At 33.7% G+C, this 16,738-nt stretch overlaps 3 protein-coding genes across 4 annotated transcripts; 2 read left to right on the forward strand and 1 right to left on the reverse strand.

Moving 5' to 3' along the window:
• Positions 1–1,431: 1,431 nt before the first annotated feature.
• Positions 1,432–4,293, reverse strand: LOC146908686 (uncharacterized). Of its 2 annotated transcripts, none has more exons than XM_085727438.1 (3): positions 4,152–4,293; positions 2,839–3,062; positions 1,432–1,931 (listed from the first exon to the last, which is right to left on the reverse strand). In XM_085727438.1, the coding sequence occupies exons 2-3, from the start codon at positions 2,997–2,999 to the stop codon at positions 1,679–1,681; spliced, it is 414 nt and encodes a 137-aa protein (XP_085583564.1). In that variant the 5' UTR covers positions 3,000–3,062; positions 4,152–4,293; the 3' UTR covers positions 1,432–1,678. The 2 variants fall into 2 exon arrangements, with proteins under 2 accessions (XP_085583564.1, XP_085583563.1); XM_085727437.1 differs by having other exon boundaries at positions 2,839–3,058; positions 4,152–4,292.
• Positions 4,294–5,496: 1,203 nt separating this feature from the next.
• LOC146908687 (uncharacterized) lies at positions 5,497–7,688 on the forward strand. The gene is made up of 3 exons (XM_085727439.1): positions 5,497–5,545; positions 6,099–7,363; positions 7,503–7,688. The coding sequence occupies exon 2, from the start codon at positions 6,225–6,227 to the stop codon at positions 7,341–7,343; it is 1,119 nt and encodes a 372-aa protein (XP_085583565.1). The 5' UTR covers positions 5,497–5,545; positions 6,099–6,224; the 3' UTR covers positions 7,344–7,363; positions 7,503–7,688.
• Positions 7,689–13,564: 5,876 nt separating this feature from the next.
• On the forward strand, positions 13,565–14,952 carry LOC146908688 (uncharacterized). The gene is made up of 2 exons (XM_085727702.1): positions 13,565–14,709; positions 14,858–14,952. The coding sequence occupies exon 1, from the start codon at positions 13,565–13,567 to the stop codon at positions 14,687–14,689; it is 1,125 nt and encodes a 374-aa protein (XP_085583828.1). The 3' UTR covers positions 14,690–14,709; positions 14,858–14,952.
• The last annotated feature ends 1,786 nt before the right edge of the window (positions 14,953–16,738 follow it).

The raw sequence follows: 16,738 nt of genomic DNA on the forward strand, positions 1-16,738 counted from the left end.
CGCGAGTTGGAACTATGAGCAGTTTGACAGATTTTGTTTTTGATATATGTCGTTCCGAAAGACGAGACATTGCTGGTCAGGTGACTTCACTTCTTTGGCAAATTTGGGCTGCACGTAATGATGTCATTTGGAATGCCGCTCATCATACTTCAACAAGCATTGGGAGGACGGCACTAGATGCATGGCAGCAATGGCAGGAGGTTCATAAACATCCCCCACAACCGGTTGTGCAACACGGGCAGAATAGAGTGCAAGGTAACAGCTCAGTTTGGGAGAAACCACGCGAGACATGGTTGAAGTGCAATGTGGATGCCGCGTTCCATGACCGTAACCATATTACATCTTTTGCGTGTTGTGTTAGAGACTCCCGCGGGCAATTTATTCGGGCTCAAACGAAATGGCAGCGGGCAAATATGACAGTTTTGGAGGGGGAGGCAGTAGCCTTACTCGAGGCTCTTCACTTTGCTGATGCGAACAGATGGGACCGGGTTGTCTTCGAGTCCGACTCATCTACTCTAGTGCAAGCGCTATCGTCTCCGTGCCAGGGTGATTCGGAATTCTATGCTATTGTTTTTAGTATTATTTATCAGTTATCTTTACATTCCAACTTCGAGGTGAAGTTTGTTAGGAGACAAGCGAACATGGTTGCTCATAGTTTAGCTAGGGCGGTCTGTTCTTGGGCTAGTCACCACATTTTTGATTCTTATCCTTCTTGTATTGAACATTGGATAATTAATGATAATAGTTAACTTTGTTTCGGTCAAAAAAAAAATTCTCTAAGCAACTATGAAACAACACAAAATATTTGTAATGACAGGGAGTCATCAACACTCATACCGGCATTATTCTCATAAAACCTTTTCGATGGAAAACCTTTAGTAAGCTGACCTGCAATCATGCGGTTTGTACCGATATGCTCTATAAACAATTGTTGAACTATTGATTTAAGCACAAGGAACTAGATCTGCATGTACTTTGACTTCGTCCAGTTCTTATTGCTATTAAAAATAGAACTACTTATTTAGGGCCTGTTTGGAACACTTTTTGTTTTTAGTTTTAAAAATATGTTTTAAAAAACAATTTTAGAAAAGTGATTTCAAGAAGAGAAAAAGAAAAAACCTGTTTGGTAATGTGACTTTTCAAAACTGTTTTAGAAATGAAAAAATTAGAAAACCCGTTTGGTAATATAATTTTCAAAAACAGTTTTAGAAAACAGAAAATTAGAAAACCTGTTTGGTAATTAAAATTTTTAAAAACTTGTTTTTTTTTTAATTTTTTAATAACCTATATAAATTATATTTTTTTTCTTACAATTTTATCCTTAGTTACCGATCAAATTAAATTTCAAGTACTATAGTTAAATGTAGAATTTAGTCGCAAAATAAATTATTTTTTTAGATACAAGTCAAAATTTGTTCAAGCGATACATAATTTAAAAATGTAAAACACATCAAAATATTATAGCATATTAATGTCGATAACATAAACATCAAATAACCAAACAAAAACAATCATCCGCAAAATAACTAACAAAACTCCAATATTGCAGATAAGAAAATCTAAGGAACCTAAACAAATACTATGATAAGCACTAAAGATAACTATGTCTCATCACTAGAACCTAAACAACTACAAGTTATATCCTTAGAGCCTAAGTACCCATCCACGCTTCCTCTCATTAGACATGGCGATATACACTTCCCTCCAATCCGGATTCATAAACTTTTCCATAGGCATCATCCGAAATGTCTTCTAGTTCATGAAGAGCAGCCACAGACTTTGCAAGAGAACAATTCGAAATTACACGCGAAGTAGCCTCTGCACTCCTATCAGCTCTTGCCAAAGAAACTTTAGCCCATGCTGCAAGTGCCTCATTCATATGATGTGATGTAGACTCCTTCTTGGATCTCACACGAACCTGTTGCTTTTCACTGCGTGTGATGTGTCAACATAAAAATAAGCATTACAATTTAGAGTAAGCATTGAGCAATATTTTGCATTGAGTAATATTAGTTCTCATAACAAGTTATGTTCTATAAAAATGGATCTAATTCTAATCACTTTTGTGCAATATGATCAGGTTATAGAGATGACAAATAAACTGCTAATAACTAATATAATCGATGATTGACAGTGTAAAAACTCTTGACAACAAGTGTATGTGTATCTATCCAACAAGGGGAATGAGAATCAATTTGAGGCAATAAAAGGAAGAGTAAAACATGTATAACATAACAGAACAAGGTGTAGTTTGGAATTTACAATCAAGTCCATAATACACATTTAGAAACCAACAAATAAAAAATTTACAACGACAGAACAGATTGAATTAATGGGACCATTCCAGACAAGGATGATAGTGTCAAGCATTCGAATAGTAAAGACAGACAGTTTAAACAAAACGCAGTTCCATAGAAGTACAATAAAATCTAATACAGGTTTTCAACAAAATTATCTTAATAGATAGCTTCTACTACTAACCTTACGACTCCCCTATATATGTAAAGCCTAACCAAAGAAACAACTAACTGCCATAACTCACTAATTGTCATCAGTTGACAGTTAGTAAAGTTAGTTTCACAGCCATCAGTTAGTTACACAGGGTCATTAATTATCTTCTGTTTCCCTCCTATCCCTCCTACTGCACATAAAAAGTGCAAGAAAAACGCATAAAAAGTATGGCAAAAATTTCAGCAGCAGTTTGGAAAATAAAAACAAACAAAAATGAGGCCAACCAAAAGAGTGGTCGCAATGCAACTGCAATAGATGATTGAGATTATTTTGCAGACGTACAATAGATGACTGAGATTATAGATGGCTGAGATGAAGGTAGGATACCTGTGCAGCAGTGTCAGGTACACCAGTAGAAGCAGGAGCAACCGAGGAGGAGGCAGGCGCGGCCGATGAAGAGGTTGCAGGCGCAACAAATGAGGAGGCAGGAGCAGCGAAACGTGGACTGTGATTACTGCTAAATGCATATTGCTAACTGCATAACTCATGGTCAAAGTTTCTAATACTGCTTGCACCAGAAAATAATGCTCCCCTTAGGTGCCAAATCCTGACTTTCAGAATCAGAAACATTCAAGATCAATCTTTCAAATTATTTGGAAAAAAAGGTAAAAAAAAAACAATGTTCCTACCAACTTAACCAGCAACTCATAAATAAATAACTAAGATTAGAAATTGTTAAAACACATTGATTCTTGACACTTAAAATAATCCTTCAATAATAACAACAGAAAAGTGACTGACTACGCCAAAGGTGAGAAAAATTGTGTTTGGCTACACAAAGTACATGGGCAAGTTGAGGTACATAAAATTAATCGTGATTCATGATGAGATTCATGTCTAAAATAGATATGCAAAGATTGTTAAAAAAAATAGATATGCAAAGAGAGAGTCATATCAATAAAGTTCAGTTTTGTCTTGCATTAGATACGATCATACGACTCACATGTATAGGACGATACACATAACCATTGTCTCACATAGATGTACACTGTTAACAAATTATTACATGTCTATGTTGACAAATGAAGCTGTCTCACATACATCATTCATATGATTGTTATAACAATGTTCTCTATCATAATAATGCACTTAGGAGAGCCATTAATTATCCCTTGTGAACAGAAATGTGACTGTTATAACTATGACTATGCATGCTTCAAAGATAGCATAGATCACAAATTGAGCTTCAAAGATAGCATCACAAATTGAGCTTCAAAGATAGCATGTAAAGTGACACAAAATGAAATATTAGCTCAAATAACACTCTTCCATGATCCTAACACACTTCTAGAGCAGAGTCATCATGAAGATATAGCAACAACATATAAGCAACAAAGTGAATCAAAGTTTATCAAACACAACAACATATAAAAAGCATCACAAAATTTGTACATTCATAATTTGTCTACATGTATGGAATTCCAGCATTCAAAGCTTCTAGAGTATATTATAGTGTGCTTTGTATTCAAATTCTACCACAATCTCAAATTTTAAAATTAACCTAATTGAAAATCATAGATCTAAACGCCAATAAACACAAAATCAAGTGAAAAATGACTACAAATTTAGCAGTAAAATTCAGATCGAAGAACATAAAGCAATTTAAAAATGAAAAACAAAATCAAGGTCTGAGATGTAACCTGAAAAAAGCACGGCGGAGATCGAAAAAGAATCATGGCGGAGAACGGTGGAGATCAAAAAGAATCACGGCGGAGATCGTGGAAGAATCGCGGTGGAGATCGTCATTTTTGTTTCTCTGTGTTCTCATAGTCGTGTTTTGTCAATAAATGAAAATGCCCTTAGAATTCAAAACTATTTACAACTATGCCATTGGAGAAAACTGCAAAAACTTGTGTTTTCTCTTTTCTTCTTTTTTTTCTCTAATTTAAAAACTGAAAACTAAAAATAGAAAAGCAAAACCCATTTTAGCTCTTTCACTTTTTTAGTTCCCAAACCTAAAAAACCCAAAACACTTTTCAAAACTTATATTTTAAAAATAGGTAATCAAACAAGTTTTTAATTTTTTAATTTTTAAAAACTAAAAAAGTGTTTTTAAAAAGTGTTTCAAACAGGCCCTTGTCACAAAATGGCTTTTTTGTGGCATTTCAATTACATTCACTATGTGCAACCTTATTACAAAGTTTCACAAATAAGTTCTATGATTGGATGCCTCATAACACACTATCTCTGCATAAAAAGATCGGAATGAATATACCCAATGATCTTAAGTTGATCGGACCTTCGATATGCGAACATGAAGTTAGTTGGGGTATTTTGGTATTTTCGGAGTATTTTGGTATTTTCTTAGTGCACTTATTAAGGGTATTAGCTAGTTTCTTGTGAAAATCTAAGAATACGTCTAGAACGATCTTGGTGTATCTGTATGCCCCATATCAAAGATGCATAACCAAAAACTTTCATTTCAAAATTCTTAGCTAGAAATCTCTTGGCTTCATGCAATTAGTCCATATCATTATTGGCAAGCAAAACTTCATCCACATATAAAACCAGAAAAAATATACTTGCTCCCATAGAATGTATGATATATACAATCGTCAACCAAATTTACTTCAGGAACCAAACGAGACGCTCACTTGATAAAATTTGAAATGCCATTGTCAAGATGCTTACTTGAGCCCATAGATGGATTTCTTAATTTCGCTTTTATGATTGCACCATATAAATTGTCTCATCGAAGTCACAATCAAAAAAAGCAATCTTTATATCCATTATATCCTCTTCCTGTGTTATGAAACTTTTAGAATATATAACCCGAAATATCCAAAAACTATTTCAAATTATATAATACAAACGGAAAAAATGAAAATTTTGAAGGACGCACAATAAATAAGTAGGGTGGGAAAAGAATTTCTCAAAATGAAATTGTAATGGCAAGTCCAACTTAGTTACTTTTGAAGAGGCCCATCATTAGCGTTTGAACAAAATTGGTTGATTATTAAAACCCTAAAACAACAAAACTGAAATACATGCAGCGATAAACTGAAATACGTTTGAAGAGGCACCACCGATTCAGGTTTCTTCTTTTTCTTGTCTTTCTTAATTGCATTTGTTTTGCCCTTTTTTTTCCTTTTCATATTTTTCTTCTTCATTTGTTACGTATTGAAAGTTTTAATTTTTACTCTTTCAATTGTTCTTAATTAAGCACTTATAGCTTAAGCACTTATCGTTATCAATGTTTATGCATAAGCTATTTATGGGTAGCCTATGAACATGTTGTGAATTGTTCTCGGGGAACAATATAGTTTACCTGCTCGCTCAAAAATTCTCACAACTATGAAGCACCGACAAACACGCCGACATTGGTTATAATTTAAGAAAATTACAAAATTGAATGTAATCAGATGTGTTTGTGCCGGACACCGACAAGTGTTGGACATCGGGCACCCCTTTGATTAAAAGTGTCGGCGCTAGTGTTTATGTTAGTATATAAGCTCAAATAAGTCAATCTAAACCGACTGTATTACTGATAGATGGCTAAGTTGGTATATGGTGACCCTTATTCTTTACCCTTGGACTTGCATATTTTGCTGAATTGTAAATGGTGTTTCTGTTTATACATTTTGCAGGTAAAGCTATTTATTACGGAGAGTTTGTAATTGGATTTTCGTACGTTGAGTATCTTTCCCCAAAGACTGCTTTCAATTACTTCACCGGTCAGTTCTACTTTATCAATTAAAGACTTTTACTTAGCAATGAGAAAGGTAGATTGGGCAAATTTAGATTGCTACCCTCTTAGTTTGGTTCTTGACGAGTTGGAAGAACACATAGATCATGTTAGGTTTGGTGTGGTGTGCAAGAGTTGGCTATCAATTGCAAAGCTTAACCATAAAAATCATCAATTTAGGATTAATGTACCACCTATGTTAATGATCCTCTCAAACAAATTGTCTCGTAGACGTGCAAAATCAAAGAGGAAGATGAAATCGTTATATAGTATCCCAAGTGAGAAAGAGTACCCTATTCATTTATCCCATCCTTCCATCATTAAAAGTAAAACATGTTTAGGTTGTAGCCATGGTTGGCTTGCACTAGTGGATAAAAACAATGCCATAACTCTAGTGAATCCTTTTAAGAGCAGTATAGCTCCCATTAGTCTGCCACATCTCGAATCTCTCAACAAGGTTACCTTGTCTGCTGACCCCATTACAAGCCCAAGTGATTATGTGGTTGCAGCGATTTACAATTTTGGTTCTCTCGCTTTCAAAAGAGCAAGCCAGTCTTTTTGGATTCTTGCAGACACAAATGAATTTTCTTTCACTAATGTTGTATTTTATGAAGGCTTGGTATTTGCGGACAGCGAACAAGACTTCATTGTATCCTTCAAATTCAACAATCCTCCTTGTGATGACTCAGTTGACCCTAATTTTACTTACCTTGAGAAGATAGCTAGTACTCCATATAATTTTCCAGAAGAATATTATTATGGGAATTCTTATTTTGTGAAATCATTGACCGGAGACATATGGATGGTGAAAAGATGTTTAATCGACCCACACAATCTTACATACAAACTCTACGTTTTCAAATTGGAAATGGACGCCCAGAGCGGAAAAGTTGAACAAATCAACAAACTTGATAGTTTAGAGAACAACATTTTATTTGTAGGAATCGGTGATTCAATTTCTGTGTCAGCCGCTTGTTTCTCAAAGTTTGAAAAGGATTCAATTTATTTTATTTATGATGGCGACGAAGATGATTTAGAGTTACAAATCTATAATGCGAAGGATGGAAGTTATCGTAGTCAATCTTTACCAATTTCCTTCAAGAGGATGTTACATCTTTGGGTTCTACCCCAATTTCAATGGGATTGATCTGTTCATCTTTGCGTTAGGTATTTTAATTATTGATCCCTTCAATGATTAATTTTTCATGTTCCTTTATCATCAATATTGACAAAGTACTCTATCCTTTTATGCTGCTTGCTGAGATTGGATTCATCACTTATTTGTCTGTTGATTCCATGTGTATAGGTTATTCTGATCCAATTGTCACGGTGGACTAGAGATGCTTACCAAGCTTCTGAGATGAAGTTAGAAGCTTATCCATGTTTTGCGATAGAGACCATATTTAAGCAACAAGAGACTTACCTTGTACTTTTTGATTGTCAGGCTCATGTTTTTGCTATCATTTCCTTATGATTAATTTGCTTTTTCTTTCTCTGTATCAAACTATGATCTCTTTTGATATAGCTTGTCGTTTCTTATGCTTTGGCTAGATTTGATTCATGTAATACAATTTGACGTATCAAAATAATGAATTTTATATTTTTACATTTGCTTTTGTCAAAAAAAAAAAAAAAAGTTTGCAAATTTGCTTTTCTTTAATATATCAACAACTATTCTTTTTATTTACCCTTATATTGTAATATCATCAACCAAAATGTCTTCTGATAAAAAGACAGACATTTGGGTAATTGCATTCATACCGATATTGTAATATCATTTATTTGTAGCTACAACATAAATAAATAAATAAATGTATTTTTAGAGCTTTATATGGAGCACTTACATCAAGAAAATATAAGATAGAGAATATATTAGGTTATCAATACCCAAATTATATGTTGTATTTCGGTATTGATAACCTAATAGATTCTCTATTTTATATTTTCTTAATGGAAGTTCTACAAATGTAAATTTTTTATGATCACAAACAATATTCAACGATTCCAAAAAAAATAAAAATATTCAACGAGTGTGTTTGTGGCGGAGAAATATATACGATCAAATGTGAATAAGAACATGTTAAACTTCGGCATGTTCAACTGCTGGATACACAATAACAACTTGTGGCTCTTCTGTAGAAGGGGTTGCATACTCTTTGAGAGTGCGTTCCTCAGCCATATTATTTTTATTATTGTGTGCTTCTCTTCTTCTTAAATGAAAGTACCTTTCAATCTCAGGAATAAATTCGCCCCAGGCTTTTGGTTCTTCGCATTCAAGAATTAGAGAATCCAAGAGTTGAAAGTAAAAAGAAAAAGAAAAGTTTCAGTCTAACCGGTACTAAAAAGTCAATCAATATTACTAACTCCCCGACAACGGCGCCAAAAACTTGATACGAAATCCGCAAGCGTACGGTTCTTATTGAGTAGTAAAAATTATCGTTCCACAGAAAGTTAAGTAATTACCGATTTCGTTCTCAATTGTGATTAGCTGAAATGATTAAGTTTAGAAGTTCAACAATTTCTGGTTTAAATTCAGATTAAAAAAGCGTATAGGGATTATTTGTTTGTCTTAATAACAAATCGTTAACAGTCCAAGCCTATATTTTCATCTTATGTTAGATTCGTTTTCTAAAGACAAGTTTCTCGAATGTATTTCATGTTTCCTTTCGGAATCCACAAATGTATTTCAATGGCAACCAAACCTATTCTCATGGTTGATTGCTATTGAAATCCTTTAAGAATGAAACTTTATGGTCTCAAGGTTTACAAAACTATTCTCATGTTTTGCTTACCTTGTCTAATCTCATTTGTTCTAATACCAATCTTTATCTTTCAATCCATCGATTGATATTTGAAATATGGTTTTAAAAGCGATGAGATTAGATGGAAAACAAATTTAAATAAGACAAAGTTCTAGACTTCGCTTGAATATGATTTAGTCATTAGACTCATCCAACAAGGATTAGGATTCTCTCCATTGAAAATTCTCTCAAGTTTTCTCATGTGGAATCTCAACCATCAATCATGAGAGAGAAAGTGAGAATTAAATTATAATGAAAAGTGGTTGTTGTATTTTAATGGTAGAGATTGAAAATGGAGAAAAATTTCAATGGAGAGGATCCAAATCCCATCCAACAATCCCAACACATAGAAAGTCTACTCACTCATGTTCATTATAGACAAAAAGCAATAATTAAAAGGCATGGAATAATAATGCATAAAAGTAAAATGACTGAATTATAAAGTGCAGAATTATAAAGAACAAGAAAGTAAAGGAACAAGAGTATAAAAATGCAGAAAAATGAGCAAGAACTTAGAACACAAAATGATAACTTTGATTGCAAAATGTATAATAAGTTCTCAATGATCCAAGGTGATTTCTATGTCTGACTAGAGCCATATATATAGCCTATAACCTTAGACAAGACATTAAACTATCATTACATGGCAATAATGGGTAGAATCCAAGAGTTTGTAACAACAAAATGAGCATGAGAGACGCGCACGGTCGTGCTTGTGAGGCACACGACCATGCCTGATAAGAAAACGACCAAAGCTGGCCACTGGAAGGACGCACGGTTGTGTGTGTGATATGCATGGTCTGTGTGTGGCATTCACTGCTTACTCGCACGGTCTGGCCTTCAGGGGCGCACAACCGGTGCTTTTGGGGGCACGACAGTGCCTGATGAAATTTGCCTAGGAACTTGATTTTTCAGCTTTTTCTTGGTCCTTTATCCATGCCTTTGCTCTAGAGATTTGTTCAACATCCTTTTTGTCCTGAAAATAAAACACAAACATTTGAAGTACACTAGTTCTATAAAGAGACCAAAACGCCCAAAATTCTATTTAAATAAACACTTAAAAACCACACAAATTATGACTTATCAAGCGATAGTAAAGGAATTAAAAATAGTTTATTCATACTTTCATTAAAAAATAGTTTTTTCTCTTTGTAATAATTAATACAAAAACAACGACTTAAATGTTGTCATTTTTTTTTTTACGTTAAAATGTTGTCAATCTTTGTGCCAAATAAAAGGAGAGAAAAAAATTCTATGTATTTTTTTTTTACTGGTCAGACTTAGATTTTGCAAAACCTATCTCTACTCAACCTATTCTCACTTCTCTCTATTTTACCTTTAGTCTTGTGACCACATAAGACAGAGAAATAATATTTATTAAACTATGATTTAGCCCTTCAATTCAAATTCTTACGGTTTAATTAACAAGCAACGCTTGTTTAGATATACAATCACAAATACATGATTTGGGTGTGCGCGCACACACACATATACATATATGATTGTACCTGACCAAATGAATGACGTCAAGTGCAATGGTTTTGAATATATGCGAGCTCTTGGAATGACAGGGGGTACTTGCAGACATTCTGACGCTCAAGTCAGTAGAGAGCAAAGAATGAGGGTTAAAGTTGAAATGTATCGTACCTTTGGGGACTGTAATAGTCTCCTTATATAGCGAGGAAGCAATTTTAGTGACACACCGTGGGCTCGACTGTTACAGATCCGCACGGATCTTAACATCGAGCGAGATTTTAGAAATAACGTGGATGACATGGCAATTCAACATGAATTGGTCACCCAAATTGTTGCGAGCACCCCCTCGAAGAGAGTGAGTGTGGAATGAGTAGATGACCCAATGTTGTATTGTGCTTGTTTTATTTGACCTATATTTGAAAGAGTAATGATATTTTGACATCCATTTGATGACAACTTTGTTGACAACCTTGTTTTTCTCACTTCTTATTGGTCAAAAACAATGGAGAGAGAAAAAGGAAGAGAGAGGATAACAACATCATGTGAGTATGGGAGAGAAAGTTGTCCAAAAGTTGTCAAAAAGTGGTTGTCAAAATATCATTTTCTTGATCCAGAACAATATCAATCACTATTTTAAAAAACAAAATATTTATTTTATACTTGTTTTATTTTTTACATTTATATGTGTGTTTAAATAATTTTAATTTAGGGTTGTGACTATAGCTATAAAATCACTCACACTTGCTTGGTCACACTATAATATTTCCATTCGTGAAAAATTCTCACCAATATTTGCTTAGTCACAACCCTTAAATAATTTTAAGATTGTTTAAATTACTGAAAATTGAACCGAGACCACCCTTAAGGAAAAAATCACTTGAGAAAAAAAAATCAATTTTAAGAGTATTGCATGCGTTTGTTACAACTTTTAAAAATAATGAGAATCTAAAAATAAATCTTAAAACTGCATCAAATGAGAAGTTGTCAAAAATAGCTTTTCAATAAATAGATTTTTTTAGAGGAGAGAGAAAATAAATATAAAAAGATTAAACTAATTTTGTAATAAAAAATCTCTTTGTTGTATCCAAACAAACTGAATTATTTATTTAAAATAGTGATTTTTACTACAATAAACAAACGCAAATAAGATTCTGATTTTTTTTATAAAATCTCTAAAAAAATAATCTTTGAAATTATTCATTGTCAAAATCATTTTTATTTTAATCCGTGATAAATAGGCCCTTTGTAACTTACAAAAATTCTTTCAAAACAAACTCCAAAAAAAAAAAAAAAACTTTGTAAAAACAATCTTCAAAAAAATAGGTTATATTTATTTATCGATATATATTCAAAAAAGGAAAATGCTGAAGTGTGCGAATTATAAATTCGTTGAAATCCCACGAATACTGCTAACCGTCCATTTTCATGCCTCTTAATTTAGATCTTCGCCCATTCCTGCTTCTGTGTTACTCTTTTTTTTGCCTCTGTGTTATACTAGTAGTTACTTGTGGATTGTGGTATAGAGCAGCCATGCAAATAATTCTTCTTTGTTTTGAGGAACGAAAATTCTATTTAGAGTTAAATTATTTTGAAATAAATATGTTTTTAGTATATGCAAGGTATGTAGTTCAAATCCCGGACACCACAAAAAAAAATTATTCAAGTGTTTAGTCTAATGATAAAAAGACATGTCTTATATCTGGAGGTATTGAGTTCGAGCTCCGCATGCATGTCTTTGAAATTGAAATGATATAAATGTAAATACGTTTGTTAATGATCTTTGAGTCCTAAAGTCTTCCCTACCTTGGACAGGGCAACATTCCCACCTTATATTGTTCTCATATAAAAATGTTTTTTGTACCTATAAAATTACTAACTTTTTTTAATAATGAATAAAACAAAGAAATTACTAACTTTCATTTTTAGTTATTATATATTTTTTGGCTAAGTTATACTTCTTGTCTTTTATGTTATCTTTATGTTTTGCTTTGATCTTTTAAGTCTTTTTTTTTCTCTTTTCAATTTAGTCTTTTAAGTTACAAAATTTTATACGATTTGGTCCTTAATGTTTGTAACTTAAATGATAAAATATTTTACCGTTTATAAATCAAGAGACAAAAAAAAAAAGAAAAAAAAAGTTAAATGAGCCGTGTCCAACATTTGTAACTTAAAAATTAAAATGAACTAAAGTATTTTTTTTATGTTGCTCTAAAAAAAGAAATTATAGAAGTATGTGGTTCTATAAATAAGATAGTATACTTAACCCTTTTTTTGTGAACGTATTTATTTTTGTCTTCCTTTATTTCTATTTGAAAAAAGGGTCATGTTAACCGGAGGTACTGGTTAAGGAAACTAAAAAAAGGAAGTTTTAAAATGAAAGTAACACTTTTTATGTTTTTGAAGAGTTGACAACATAAGTTTCAATGTAATATTTACTATATTTGACTCCTTAACCAGTGCCCCGGGGGCAGTAGTTAACATTATGATTTGAAAATAATAATAAGAATAAACACTATGAAAGTGGAACAATACAAGTATGTATAAGAAAAAAGCGCTCGTGCGGCCTCGTGCAAATGGCTGTCGCACCATATAGCAAAAGTTGTTCAAAAAAACACATCGGTTGTACCTGTACCAAAAAACACACATTGGAATTGTATCGCAAGCCCTAAGCAACAAATTACAAAAGCTGAGATACATATATGCAGCGAAGAATCAAACCTTCTGCTACTTCCTTCCTCCAAAAGGCACAAATTCAGGTATCTTCTTTTTTCTTCTTCTTATTATTAGTATTAGTATTATAATTGTAATCTTAAATCCAAAAGGCTCTTCATTGTCTATCCATTCTCTACAAATGGTGGGTTGTTTTTATTCAAACAGACTCACAACTATGAAGCATAGACACCAACAGACCATACACAATATTGACACGATGTCATTATGGTAATATAGAGATTCTGTCTATACATTATGCAGGTAAACCTATTTGTGGTGGAGAGTTTGTAACTGTAGTTTCCTACATCGTGAGCAAGTATCTTGCCCCAAACACTGCCTTCAAATATTCCATTTATCAATAAAACACTCTTTCTTAGATATGAGGAAGGTAGAATGGGCAAATTTAGAAGCCTATCCTCTTAGTTTGGTTCTTGATAAGTTGGAAGAACACATAGATCAAGTTAGGTTTGGCGTGGTGTGCAAGACTTGGCTATCAATTGCAAAGCTTAACCATAAAAATCATCAATTTAGGATTAATGTACCACCTATGCTAATGATCCTCCCAAACTTATGGTCTAATATATATAGAAAAACAAAGACGAAGACGAGATCTTTGTATAGTATTATGAGTGAGAAAGAGTACCCTATTCAATTATCCCATCCTTCCATCATTGAAAGTAAAATGTTTTTGGCCGGTTGTAGCCATGGTTGGCTTGCATTAACGGATGATAACAAAGCCATAACTCTAGTGAATCCTTTTAAGTACAGTGTAGCTCCCATTATTCTGCCACCTCTCGAAGCTGTTTACAAGGTTACCTTGTCTGCTGACCCCATTACAAGCCCAAGTGATTATGTGGTTGCCGCGATTTACAATTGTGGTTTTCTCGCTTTCAAAAGAGCAAGCCAATCATTTTGGATTTGTGTAAACAGAAATGAATTTCGTTTCACTCATGTTGTATTTTATAAAGGCCTGGTATTTGCTGATAGCCGCGGAAATACCATTGTATCCTTCAAGCTGAATAATCCTCATTGTGATGACTCAAATGACCCTAATTTTACTTGCTACGAGAAGATAGCTAGTACTCCATATATTGTATTAGGTGAACAGTATTATTATAGCTGCCATGTTTATTTCGTGAAATCATTGACCGGAGACATATGGATGGTGAGAAGATGTAATGTCGACAATCATTCATTCAAACTCCACATTCACAAATTGGAACTAGACGTCCAGAGTGGAAAACTTGAACAAATGAACAAACTTGAGAGTTTGGAAGACAACATTTTATTTGTCGGAAACCGTGGTGATTCAACATCTATGCCAGCCTCTTGTTTCTCCAAGTTGGAAAAGGATTCGGTTTATTTTGTTTGTGAAGGTGATAAGAAGCATTTAGGGTTAGAGATCTATAATGTGAAGGATGGAAGCTTACGGAGACAATCTTTACCACTTTCCTTCGAGCGAATGCAACTTTTTTGGGTTCTACCACAATTTCAATGGGATTGACCGCTTCACCTTTAATTTAGGTATTTTAATTAATGATCCTTTCAATTATTAGTTTTTCATGTTCCTTCATCATCAATATGAACAAAGTATGAGATTATATTCTATCATTTTATGCTTGCTATGTTTGGATTATTCATCATTTGTTTGCTTTTGTTTCCATTTGTACAGGCAATTCTGATCTGAGATGAATGCAACTTGTTTTGAATTAGGGGCCATATTTAAGCAATGACAAAGGTCTTTGAAGACTTCCTTCTGCTCTGAGACTATGATCTGTTTTGATATAGCTTGGAACTTCTTGTGCTTTAGCTAGATTTAATTCCTGTAATACATTTTAGTTTATAAAAAAATGAATAAAGTTTATAATATTTCTATACTTTACTAAAAGTCTCGGTATTACTTCATTAATATTTCTTTTTATTTATCATTATACTGCAATATCTTTAATCTCCTCTGACACATCATGAGAATTCTAGAGATGGACTCTACTTTTGAAAATGTTCTCTGTTAGATATATTTTTAAGGCTATCCTAATAGTGAAGACCAAATTAGTGCATATCTCAACAACCTTAAACACACATATGAGACACAATTATAATATCATTTGTATGATTAACAACACAAATGATTAAAAATTATCTGAACAAAAAGTCTTTTAGAAAGAATTGTTAGAAATTTAACTTTATCCCATCACCCTCTTGCTTCATGCTTATTAGTACATCTAGAGTAAAAATTCAAGTGAAGCCATTGCTTCCAGAACTCTCGAAAAACAGCAGGTCTTGGCCTTGATGAACCTTGAGAATTTCTTACACGCAATCCATCCCTCCGTCTCAAAAATGGCCATGTTGACATTGCATTTTATCACTCTATTCGCTGGCATAGTCAACCATGGAACTCTAATACTGCTGCTAAATTACCCCTCGTCGGTTGACATCCTCTCTCTCTACTCCCCACAGCCAAAGCTTCACTTTCTGTGGTACGACAAGTCCCTATTATAACTTCTAATTCCCTTGCACTCTTAATCTCAAAATTTCTGCAAGGTCTTGCATAATCTGTAATACGCTGAGCGAACCATATACTCTCCATTTTTACTCCTACTCACTATAAGCTCATCTTCCTCTGAAACTCCAAACAACGGATCTTTTTTTTTTTTGCCCCTTCTTCTAAAATTGAATCAATGACATTGACTCTCCAAGTGTTGGTGGTATGGTCTATAAGGTCCGCCACATGCCAATTCTCCGTTTCATGAGCAACAGTAGACTGAATATATGGTCACAGACCCATATTGGTCTTTCGACACGTTAGCACAGTGTCCTACTTCAAGTTTCCAATGAATTCCTAATTTAACCATCACGGGAAGCATGGATGTTACTTCATGTATATGGGATTATGACCCAAGTAGGCCCCTAAAAAATTCCCATCCGAAAAGTATTTAGCTTTGAAGACACGTGATACAATAGCATCATGGTTAGTGAATAACTTCCAAGCTTGCTTCCCTAGCATAGCTATATTAAAACCATAGCAATGATGGAATCTCATCCCTCCATGCTCCTTCCTAACTGTAAGTTTGACCTTCTCATCCAATTAATACCTCTGCCGGAATTTCTGTTCGATCCCCACCAAAGAGTTAATCATATGTTCCAATTCCTCTCCTAAAGAAGATAGTAGCAAAAATGTGCTCATGCAATATGTTGGAATAGGCTGGGCTACTAATGTCACTAATACTAATCGGCCTGCCTTTAAAAGATGCTTTCCTCTCCATTGTTGAATATTTTTCCATGTTTGATCTCTGAAATAACTAAACGCCTGTTTTTTATTGCGACCTATCATGGACAGTAGGCCCAATACTTGTCTCCAGAATACTCTTAAGAGCATTTGTTTCTCTCTTAGTTGCCCTGCAAAACAAAAAACAATCGTCATTCAACAAATAACAAGCATGTGAGAATTGATGCTCTTCTACACACTTTGACACCATGGACATCACCTCTCAACTCAGCTTTATTTAGAAGAGTGGTGAGTCCTTCTGCACGCAATTTGAATATCCCACTCCCT

This window comes from Medicago sativa, chromosome 7 (assembly GCF_051527215.1).
Source record: "Medicago sativa cultivar Bolivia chromosome 7, Bolivia_mono, whole genome shotgun sequence".
NCBI lineage: Eukaryota > Viridiplantae > Streptophyta > Magnoliopsida > Fabales > Fabaceae > Medicago > Medicago sativa.